The sequence below is a fragment of the Leguminivora glycinivorella genome, chromosome 4 (assembly GCF_023078275.1).
Source record: "Leguminivora glycinivorella isolate SPB_JAAS2020 chromosome 4, LegGlyc_1.1, whole genome shotgun sequence".
Lineage (NCBI taxonomy): Eukaryota > Metazoa > Arthropoda > Insecta > Lepidoptera > Tortricidae > Leguminivora > Leguminivora glycinivorella.
In genome coordinates, this window is record NC_062974.1 from 20,627,567 (window position 1) to 20,640,137 (window position 12,571).

A 12,571-nucleotide genomic window follows, 5' to 3' on the forward strand; every position below is an offset into this window, starting at 1 on the left:
AATATTCTTTATACGACCACACGCACCCAATGCGCTGTTGTTTACGTAGGTATGTCTTTTGGGATAGCTTTGTGTTTACAAGAATTTTTGTTTTAGCCATGAATCTGGAAGGATAGCATATCACGTATCAAAGAAGCTGTGTCACATTATTTTATGTTTTAAGTGACATTTAATAATCTAAATTCTAAATTGTACTTTAAAAGGCTCCTAGAAAAGTGACATTAAAATAGTAATAACTAAATAAGACAGCGACAGCGTAACTAAAGGTTCCGCTCCCTTTGCCTTTGTAACGCGATCCGCCAGGCGACTTCCGCGCGAAGCCCTGCTCCGCCGATAATCCTTCGTAGATTACTCGCTAGCTGACGTTACCCATCACCACCGTTAGCGCGGTTGACCTCTTGCTAACCTATTGTGTTGTACCTACTTAAATTGAGATATATTGATACATTTACTAAATGTACCTTGTAAACTTCTCTGTCTTCTTTGATAAGTATTTAATTTGTGCCAATTCAACACATAGCGGTAGTGCAGTGTCTGATTAGCAACTTCTGGATGAAATTATCTTTCTTTAATTAAAACCCAGTCTAATTCGTCACAATCATCTCATCACCAAAAAGATTAGATAAGACATCTTTAAGTTGAAAACGTAGCTTTTTTCGTGTCTTAATTATTATTTATGTACAACAGCTGGCGAGCAGAGGTTGGCCGAGCGAGGCTGCCGTCCGGCGAACGACGCGGTTATTTATAAAACAGAGTTGCGTCTCGTTTTGTCTTCGGCTCGCTCTTTATTTTGTCTAAATATACGCAGTTTTGGGAACGTCGCTCGTCGCGGCCTCCGCAGCGACACCCGACCTGGCAGCCAGCCAGCGCTCCGGCTTCGATTACTCCACCTTTTGTACAGCCTACAAAGACATGCTTGTTTCGAACTTCAAAGTGCGTCTTTTGACCTGGACTGGGTATATTGAAAACAGTAATTTGCTTTAACATTGCGAATTATTTTAATTTAGGAGTTCAATAGAGTTCAACGCGTTTTCTGAAAATAACCGAATCTCTGAAACGTGCAGCGATTAATGAGCCTGTAAACGGAGGCTGGTCGGCGATAATTATTCCCGAGTGGATTGATGGCTACCGACGTTAAAGACGCCTTATTAGATCAAAGAGAAGGCTAACGCTGTTAGTTTAAACGCTAACCAAACATAATCCAAAATTTGAGTGGCCTCAGATCATGAATAAGTTCTTGGGATGTGACGGGACAGTGTTTTATGATGTAGGTAGTGAACATGAAAAGTGACACGGTCACTCGGAACGTGCAGTTTGGTCAAACGAAACCGGGCCACGGCTTGTCTAGTTCTATTCTCGGACCGGTAAACATGCGCGACATCGCAATCATGTACAATGTATTTGAAAGCAATATTGTATTACAATTTTAACGGGTTGTTTTCTACGTCTCTACCTCGGGTTTATTGCGATTTTAGCTTAACGCATTTCCTGAAAGTCGTAAACCAATATTAATGACTGTATTGCCCTATTCGCTTCGGTTCATAGGTAACAAATTGTTGTTTCTGACATATTGACGATTTGATTTCAACGTTAGCATGGTTTTGGCAAACGTTACAATTCTCATGAGTAGGTATTTAGAGAAGCAACACTTAGTATGCGAAAAGATTACTTCGTAGGTACTTATGTGGATAGCTGATGACTGATATTCGTATCGCCGCCCCACTCGATCCGCCTGCGTCTAAAATCGTATTTCCGTAGAATCCTTACAAGCGACTTTAAGCTCTTAGTGTCGGCTTCGCAGTTCGTCGACCCTCACGAAGAACGTAGACGTCCTGAAACAGGCGAGGAACATTAAATATAAACTGTTGTTTGCTACACCTACGGGATCCATGAATCACAATACCTACATGTTCCAAATTACACGTCGTTACTCTCATTAGATACACATTTAATGACGCAGGTATGACTAATTTACGTTCTTTGATCTGTACATATGTTAATCCAAAAAAATTACATATTTTTTAATCCTTACCGGCATCGATGATTGATATTCTGCTTTTAAACCGAATATGGAAACCAACGTTCGATTACGACGAAATTTAACTGGGTCACGCGCCGCTAACAAAGGGCTTACAACGCACTGTATGTAGGCTGAACGACAATGGTAATAAAGGAAAAAAAAATGAATCAAGATAAGCTTTATGGTGGACAGTGGTTCGACCTCGGCCGTCAAATGGCATGGCATCGATCGACTGGCTGCGGCCCATCACGAGACCATGCCACGGCATGTACGTAAGTAGGTATCTACCGTGTAGCACGCGACCAGCGCTTTCCGAGGGTGTCTTTGTGGTTTTCCTGTCAATTCGATTGGTAGTATCCATTCATCCTTAATGCCGCCTTGAATTTGTAAGAGCTAGTTTTACATTTAACCACAATAGTTTTAGCCAATCTTCTATATACGTGTTTATTTCATGGGTTATTATTATTATAAACCAAATTTGGTTGTTGTTTGGGCATCAGATTTTATTGAAAGATACAGCCTCACGGAAGGTTACAGTGACATTATCGCGACTGCCGAACCGCGACTCCATCCGGGCCATTCCGGATGTGATCCGCAGTAATCACCGATGAAAATTTCACCATATACAATAGCCACCATATTTACAGCCCGGCAGAGGTCACGCTCTTTTGGTCGTTGGTCATTAATCAGCGATTTACCAACGCTGTTATAATGATTGCGCATATCCGAAATGCGACATGTTATTTGCTTCCCGGAGTACTTGCCAAATCCGCGGTCGACTGTGGTTAGCATGAATTAATAGCGAGCGACATGTAGGTACCTATCTATTTGGAATTAGCGCATACCTGCAATTGCGCAACGAAAGGAGAGGCATTAAGATATATGTCGACCGGTCTGGCGCAGTCGGTAGTGACCCTGCCTGCTACGCCGCGGTCCCGGGTTCGAATCCCGGTAAGGGCATTTATTTGTGTGATGAGCACAGATATTTGTTCCTGAGTCATGGATGTCTTCTATGTATATAAGTATTTATATATTATACCGGGTGGGGCCTGTAACAAAAGCAAAAAATTAAACTGTAGGCTGTACTCCTTACACAGACCAACATTTGTTCAGCTACTTTTAAAAATAACTTGTATTTTGTTATTTATCACCCTTAAAAGTTTTTCCTAAGAGGTAATGTATTGCGAATTCTGTTAAGTCTAAAGTGTGACTGACAACGTCAATGACAACAATAATGGCGTCCATTGAAGCTAATATTTATTTTGTATGAAAAATAAGAAAATTAAAGACTTCATAATTTTTAAAAGTCGCTGAAGAAATGTTGGTCAGTTTAAGGAGTACAGCCTACAGTTTAATTTTTTGCTTTTGTTACAGGCCCCACCCGGTATATATCGTTGTCTGAGTACCTGCAACACAAGCCTTCTTGAGCTTACCGTGGGACTCAGTCAATCTGTGTAACAATGTCCTATAATATTTATTTATATCTTTACTTTGCCTTTTTGGACGCATCGATCCGTCAATCAATGTACCTCTAGGATGCCTCCTGAGAGCATTCTCTTCATTGGCCGGCGGTGCCAACGATTGAAAGCCATTTATAGAAGCCGTTTGTCGTCTTCTCTTCTCGCGAGCATGTCCCTGGATGCCGACGTCGGAGCCCGGGCGGGCGGCGAGCGACCAAAATAGATGCCGCCTCGGGCGACTTAACAATGCAATAAAAAGAAATTAACATTTTAACGTTGCCTGCGCTAAGTTCACTCTTGTGTCATTTGGAAGTGTTCCAATATCTTTGTGATATATTTTAGTTTGAAATCTCTAGCCACTTCCGTTAAGTAAGATAGTATATTAAAAGTTTCAAAACAAGAATGATGAAAGACTAATGTTTGCCGGGATTTAGTGTCCCCTTTTTTTCTGTCAGCTAGATTTATTTATTGTAACATTACAGTGTTATTAATAGGTTGGTTTGTTGCAGGGTTCGGTTTGGCGGCGGCGGCGGCCGGCGTGCGCGCCGGGTACCAGACGGTGTTGCCCACCCCGTACGGGTAAGTGCGGACTTGCTTCCCGCCTTCATCATCTGTATCGATGTTCAATGGTTCAACACTTTGATATTTGCCAGCACTAGCGGCGCCGCATGCCGCTGTAAACATCTCACGAGACAAAAATCAGATATCGATGCTCCAATGGACACTTTCGGACATCGTAAGCTAAAAACAACTGATACCTAATTACTATTACACAATAAGAGATACAAAGATAGTATAGGTAATGTAATGGTTTCTCTCTACGGGGTCTGTTTAATTAATTAGCTCAAACCTATTAATTTAGTGACTAACCAATCCAACAGTCCATATCGAGATATCGCAAGGTCAGTTTATGAAAAATTTTAGGTAGTTTATGAGAAAAAATTAATGGGAAATCTATTACTTAGTGAATTCTATAGTAATCTGGGGCAATGATGACTGCTAGGAAAATTAGGGTACTTATATGTGTGCAGGTGGTATTAATCGAAGAAATAACTGTTGAGCTGACTTTTGTCTCGGTAGATGAGGCGAGCGGCGTCTCCGGACGGCTAGCGGCGCGGCGGCCGATGGACCACACCTAGACTAAAAATTATCAAACATTTCACATAGGTATCTATGGCAAGCGTGAGCGTGAGAGTGGATTTTTCGTTTTGGGTGTGACTTAGTCGATTGGGTTTTTTAATGTTTACGTTTTACAATGCTATATCGGAGCATGGGCGGCGCCGGCTGCGAGCGCCGCGGGCGCCGCTCACCGCAGTGACACCTATACGCATCGTTCTCGACACTTCTGTTTATTTACTTTTTATGTTTTATGCCGTGTTCGTGTACGATTTTGTTGATTGGACTTGATTTTTGTTGGTGGTGGATTTCGTTTAATACACTTACGAAGACTGTATAGGAAGGGCGGCGTCAGCTCGCAGCGTCGGTCGAGGGCGCGTTGTGTGTGCGTAGGTGTGAACGCACTCGACCTGACCCTGTATTTTGATCGCTTGCCGAGCGCAGGTTAGCGTCAGCTCAGACGATCCAGCATAACAAAGTGACTCCGACACCCGTAAAAACTTTGTGTAGGTAATCAAGAGCCACGGATGCTGGTTCGCTTGAGCCACACGCCTGATTCTGCGGTCGGCGGGCACGGGCATGAGTGCCACGCGCGCGCCGCCCGCGCCGCTGCCGTGTCGTCCTTAACTGGGAAGTCCACTCCACCGAGTCAGGGTTGCATCCACGACGCCTTCAGCGTGCTCGTGACTTATATTCGTGTGCTGTTCGATGCGGCATCATCAAGCACGCCCGTCGCTTCACCACAACATATATTATTCATAGAAACACTACTCTTAATAGAAACACAATCAAGTGAAAGTGTCATTTGATTAATGGCTTTTTGTTATTTTTCCTTAGCACTTACAAAGCCGAACGTACGTCCTTACTTATTTACAAATGTACACGTCCACGTAGAGCAAAGTTAACTTTAACATCTACATGAGTCATTAACATGCCATCAACTGTATTTGACATGATTACCAATATAAAATGACTGATGATAACGAAAGTAGCGGGTGGGTAGATAGGTACTATCTACTTACATGCGATAATTATAATTGTGGAGATCACTTAAAAGATAAAGTTTCAACCTAACTATAGTTATCTTGTCTAGTGTATAATGCTAGGCTATTTCATGGTCTTTTGAAGTTATTTTGTGGTTTAGATACTTTGGGCTTGTGTGATGTTCCGCCAGTGTAAACTGCTGTGTTTTGCGTGTTTATTTGTATTAATTGTTAGACATGTTGTTATTAAGAAATCCTCCACACACCTTGACTCAGATAGCATCCAATGACTGAAGGAAGTATAAAAATCTGAATTGTCGTTTAGAATATTAGGAGAAACTGTTGGTAGGTTTCCACAAATTATACCTAGCGTTGCCAATAGAGTTTAGAATAAACCATGCCACCTTCTATTACTTAGTACCTACTAAACAGCATTTTACCTCGATTTGACGAGATAAGTACCTGCATTTATTCATTTTTTTGGATATGCAAGTCAAACTTAAAAGACTAGGTACTTGAATTTTATACTGCGAAGTAGGTAGTATTCGCAAGCTGTAGCAGAGCACAGGTGGGCGTGTTGGGCGGGCGGAGCGTGCCGGCGGGCGGGCACCACGCATGCGCCCCGCGCCTCCTCTCTGCAACCGCATAATCCCAACGACTCAACCTCGAATGACAATCAATCGCCTTCTCTATCAGCTATTAACGGAAAGAAAAGGAAGCAAAATCGCGTTCCAACTCCATTCACTATCAGAAGCGTAGCTCCCCGAGAGCCCTTACAAAATGCTGACGCGGCGAGCCGAGCCGCTCAGCAGAACCACTCCAATGCACACTTGACCGCCTTCACAAGAAATCAAGCGAACTCTACGTTATTTCCACACCTCCTAATGAATGAATAAATTTACCAATCTAACTCCTGGCAAGAGAACGATGCCGTCCCTGATGATGTACCGGTGTCTAATACATCACCCGATTTGCCGCATTTTGGTGTTATTTATGTTCTGGAACCTCTCCAACTATTTACCTTCACCGTAGGTAGCCATTAAGATTAGTTATTAGAGGTAGATAATCTGCACTAATGAACCCGAAACCCCTTCGCGTTTCGTAATTGACACGTGCGGCATCTTAATCTTAATTCCGAGAGTCTCCACCGGCGTCGCGCGATAAGACGAGTCAAGACGAATGATGCGGATATTTCGGGCGAGGCGGAGTGGACGGTGCCGCTTGCTCTATATTTTAAATACCTACCTAGTTTTTTAAATATTTTTCTGGCAATGACGCACGGCGGCGGTTCCTCCACGGCGACATCCCACTGGCTCCGATCCGTTGCATACTTACAGTTTTATATTCTAGTCGTTTATCGATGTCTACTAACCTAACAAAACTAGATTGCTCGTGCGGTGTCAACGCTGCAAACAGGGCTAGGTACTAGAGTGTGATGACAGTTCTGTTTTACAGTATTAATTATTAAAATGTGATGATCTTTCACATGCGTTCTGATTTAGTACACTGCTTGTGAACGGTTATCTTGGGGTGAATTAGCAGCACGCGCTGGGGAATACTAATCCTTTACTCGCGTACAATACATAATTAAATAAATTACCACAATGCAATGCGACCAATACGCATTAAGATGAAACATTATTACTTATCTAAAAAATAACCAATGGCTAGTATGCATTTTGGCTATGAACCGAAAGAGCAAAGTGTCTAACAAAGAAATAGAAGCTCTATGAAAGTGAAGAAAGGGACTTTCTCAGCGGAAGCAAACCCCTTCTTAAACATTGATCACTGTTTAGCTTCTTAAACATTGATCTTATTGCGTATTGGTCAAATCTCAGGCGACTAAAGGTTTATTCCTTAGCGCATGTTGTCCATAGCGTCCGCACCGGCGTTAACAATATTCCTTGTGTTTGGTCAGGTTGTCTCCGGGATACGTGTACGGCACGCCGGGGTACACGATGGGCGCCATGTCGGGCGTGGGTGCGGGCGTGACGTCGGGCGCCGGCGGGCTGGTGCAGCTGCCGCAGCTGCAGCACGCCGCCGCCATGGCCGCCGCCAACCACCTCTACGAGTACCAGGCGGCTGCCGCGCAGGGCGCCGCGGCCTACCAGCAGCAGTACGCGGCCGCAGGATTCGACCCGTACGCTACAGCTGCCGGTAAGTTTTGTTTACTTGCATTGCAGGATTGAACGACACTACTTACCTAACTCTAATTAAATGTAATTTTCCCGTGGCAAACTACCAAAAAGTAGCCGGTAGTATATTTGCGCCGTAAATATGCCAACTAAGTAAGTATCGAATCTACTCCACGTTACAGCATCCATTAATCTTATGGATTATTCTAATAATAAATTAGTTTCAAATCCTTTTACCTTAGGTTTTTTTCCAAATGTAGTAAGTTTGTTCCTAATACTCGTTTTTCATTGATTTCAGCAGCTGCTGCGGCGGCGGCCAGCGGAGCCGGCTACATGTCTCCCTACTACGCGCTGCCCAGCGGAGGGGTGCAGGCGCCCCTTCTGCCTCCCCTCTCCTACCCCCCACAACTCCAAGAGGCACGCATGCAGTAACCAATGAAGGAAACAGTGGCTATACTATGACAAAATTGCCCCAGAACATTTTAAGATCTGACCCAAAATTAGTCTTTGGATATCTTATTAAGGCTAGTGGATTATTAAATTTATATATCTGACAGCGTTGCAGTGTAGCCATGCAAATGACGACGTAGGATTTTAAAATGTGATGAAATGATGATAGGTAAATATGGCTGAGGGAATACATTTAGCGTTCCCGTTTTGGACGAACGAATATTAGGGAATCATAGTGCCTATAGTGTACTATACTTTAGGTTATTATAAAGATATGAAGTGAATAAATGAGGTCGAACAGTCCGTTTGTTACCACAGGAAAGCCAAATATTTAGACTAAACGTTAAACAATTTCTCGTACGGCTAGAAATTGGTGTCAACCAAAAATAAGCGACGACCAAAGCTGTGAGCTTTTAGTAGGATTAAGATGGCTGACGGGAGATCCACCAACCGGACGTCGGCGCGGCGCGGCGGTCCGTCTGGTTATTATACGTAGATATGTAAAACAAAGCTCTTGCCTGATTCATCCATTCTTCCTGACATCACATTATGTAAATCATATTTCCTATTTTTTATACTTGATAGATTAATTAGATATACTTTTCTAGATACATTTTCCATCATATTTTAATACCATTGTATAATCTTACCCAGTATAAATTACAACACACTTTATTTAAACTTACGTATCAGCTGTTAAATGACAATAAAATATAATATACTATTATTATCATCGAATACAGAATATTGCAGCTTGTGAGATAAAAAGGTCTCACCAAAATATTGCGATATATTTTTACTGTAAGGCAGCTAACGTCTTCAAATTATATTGTGTACTTCCTGATTTAACACATTGTATTTACACATATATTTTACGTAGATACCTTTATTACTTTATCAGTAAAATACCTAAATACATAATTAATATTGTAGAAGTGCCATTTCAAAAATACCATATCGTCAATAAATGACCTTCTCTTATTGTTATCTCCAATAAATAATTAAATGTTGTACTAGCTTCCAATCCATGTTGCAATACTGCACGTAGGTATAAGGTACATACATAATTTAACACGGTCCGATATAATCTGAGGCTATTAAAATGAAATGGCTTTGTAACTCCACTGCATGTATCGCAGTCGTAAAATAACTTATCATGGAAAGGACATGTTAGGAACTGGGCCTATTTACAGAGCTGAAAAATACTAAAAAAACAATGTACTTATTATGAATATAAATCGGATAATGTTATTTTAAATGTAGACATTATAAAGACCCACATTTTTATGTAACGCTTATCTATGACGTACCAAAGCTAATGTCATTGTGAAGCACTAGTTAATATAGCTTATTGAGGCAGGTAGTTCCCAGTTCTATAGAACGCTTTACCTACACGAGATCGTACCTTATGGTTAAGGGTCCTAAAGTTGTATAGGACAATTGGGAAGTACCTGCTTAGATTGAATAGCTTAGAGTAGTAAAGTCTGGAACGTTGAGTCCGGTCCCGGCTGATCGTTCTTTCAATCGATTATTGTGGAAATAGTAATTTGCGCTTTAATAATACTATTGTAGATCGGCTCCGTGAATTTAGGTTTCTAGACTTTAATATTCTTGGCTTATGTAGGTCTACGACATGTCCACGTTGCTCAATATGCCCAACGAGGGCTTGGTTTAGGGTTAAGGAGAGCAATAAACTTATTAAATGTTATTAATAAGGTTAATGTAATGAAATTCTCGGAAACGTAATTTCTTGTACTTGCCTCTTTCTAATATAAGGTTCGTTCTCCAAGGCGGTAGAGAGTACTTACTAGTTAGAATAATTCAATGACTAGTCCATATAACGTTATTTTAATGAATTTCAATGTCTGCCGGCCTACTTACTTAAATTCCTAACTATATTTTAATACTATACGATTTATAAAGCAGATAACTAAATCAATTTGTTGGGACGAAGATACTTTTAAGGCAATTGATGTCGACATTATCGACTGTGCAAAACATTGCCTCTTAATTTTCTTTTGTAATTGTCATAGTATTTTAAAATAAACATAGTTAGGTTAGTATATAAAATGAACCGTAAAGTTGGCCGGTGACTTAGTACAAGTTAGAAGCACTAGACATAGGTATAGATCACTGAATCGTAGTCTGTAAGGATAATTTTAATTATTGTAATATGCTGTTATTCGTAATTTATTTTGTTGATATTTGTAAATCTACACGTTGATAACTATTTATTATGTGGAAGAGGAATAAAAATTGTTGAATATTTACGCCGAATCGAATGACCAATCACAAGCGTCTAAGCACCAGCCAGATTCGGCTCTCTAATTATATACGAAATGTACACAATATACATTATAATTTAAGTAGATATTAACTATTAAATGCATACCAAATAAAATATTGAAACACGTTAGCCATAGCGGTGGCCATCTTGCCTTATATATAGACTACATAATACATAGTTTATAATAAATACTATACATATTACATATCCAAACGAGTAGGTATACCTACCTGCATATATTATTTTCTAAAGTTTCTAGGCTCATCACGCCAAACTGTCCACTATAGTGCATTTCATTCACAGTAATTTAAGCACAATATTTATGTATTATCTATGTACGATAAATGAGAAATCATAATAAAAACTTAATAATTGTTATCATTAATTTAAAAGTATACTATAATGTACTTAATATAGGATAAACCTAAAATGAAAAATTAAATTGTAAGGGACAAATGTGTTGTTTTTTTCTTTCTCTTATCCTTCTAGATTATATTATAACTAACGCACCTAAGCATACGTTTGGAGTAACGTATGCCAAGGTGGGTTTATATTCATTTGGTAATTCTATGATAAAAAGTTATATGAGCATTCTTATTTATGTTATACTTATGGAGGAAACGAGCAGTTTAGCTACTTAATGGAAAAAAAAATCATCGCCGCCCATGGACTTGAGCAACATCAGAGGAGTCACAATTCGTCGCCAACCTTCTACATAAATGAAAACAAAATATTATACTTACCTATTCGAAACTTCCAAAACCACAGCAACACTGTAAGAACTGAACACAAAATCAACAACGTATATATTTAATAATAATAACACAATTACTCGTGTTACACAGATAAATAAAATTTTCCTCCGATTTTTGACTTTGCCGCTTGCCGCCATTTTATGTGATGACAGCAATGTGAAGGCGCTAATGATGCAGTCCAAACGGTGCCTATTAATCTCCCTTAAATGTTGAAACACAGTAAATCTGCCAAAAGTCAGTACTAAGAGAGCGCGCACACGGGCAACTTTTGGAGGCGACTTTTTTGTCGCTCACGTCATCGGTCTATGGGCTAGTATGAAAGTGCGCACACGAGGCGACGCAACTTTTCATACAAATACGAAAGTCGCCGAGCAACTGTGTCGCCCGTGGGCGCGCACCCTAAGGGCCCCCACAGACGGGAGACAAACTGTTTTGTCTCCGTCGCTCGGTCTATGGGCTAGTATGAAGGTGCGCACACGAGGCGACGCAACTTTTCATACAAATACGAAAGTCGCCGAGCAACTTTGTCGCCCGTGTGCGCGCACCCTAAGGGGATCGAGTATACTACAAAATTAAATATATGTCATTGGTATGAGTATTTTGAGGGTTTACAAAAGTTATAGAGATAAAATAAATCAAATATGTTAGAGTACTTTAGCGTCAATTGGAACCTCGATTGATCTTCTTAGACTCCGCGCACACGGGCGACAAAACTGTTTTGTCTCCGTCGCTCGGTCTATGGGCTAGTATGAAGGTGCGCACACGAGGTGACGCAACTTTTCATACAAATACGAAAGTTGCCGAGCAACTTTGTCGCCCGTGTGCGCGGAGCCTTAGTAGTTTGTGGTAGTGGGTAAACCAAATACTATATACTATAATACGTGCAGCTTCTGACGTTTCCCATACAATTGAGCGGCAACAATTTTACTAGCGCCATCTAGCGGTTCGAGTTGATCAAAGTAGTTGTTCAGACTTTTATTTGAGTAAATTAAAATAGAAAATGCTATTACTCGATCTACTTTAACATTTTTAGACGGAATAAAACAAAAAAATAAGAATTTGTATTTTTTTTTAATTTTATGCTGTATGAAACTAAACTATTTTGATCAACTCATGCCGCTAGGAGCGCTAGTGTGCCTGTTGCCAACTTTGGCACCGAGCTGCACGTATTAACTCGTAGAGTTTACATAGTATTTGGGTAAACCCATGGACTTTCAATAGGGACTGAGCTCACACTTTTTTTGCCATACTAAATTAAACCTTATCACTGGTCCAGAAAGGCGTTCGTGTCAGACTAGTAAAAGTGTGTCCACATGAGAGGGTCAAAGTTGGAGCTGGTGTCCCTCTCGCACGTATGACCAGTGT

At 40.7% G+C, this 12,571-nt stretch overlaps 1 protein-coding gene across 2 annotated transcripts in view; it reads left to right on the top strand.

Annotated features, from left to right (window-relative positions):
• LOC125225838 (RNA-binding protein 24-B-like) overlaps positions 1-10,901 on the top strand; it is a 45,146-nt gene extending 34,245 nt beyond the window's left edge. The window contains exons 3-5 of one of the 2 annotated variants that reach the window (XM_048129697.1): positions 3,990-4,059; positions 7,498-7,736; positions 8,013-10,901. In XM_048129697.1, the coding sequence (XP_047985654.1) occupies positions 3,990-4,059; positions 7,498-7,736; positions 8,013-8,146 (443 nt within the window). In that variant the 3' untranslated portion in view covers positions 8,147-10,901. The remainder of the gene's footprint in view (positions 1-3,989; positions 4,060-7,497; positions 7,737-8,012) is intronic. The other variant, XM_048129698.1, reaches the window with a different exon arrangement.
• Positions 10,902-12,571: the final 1,670 nt, after the last annotated feature.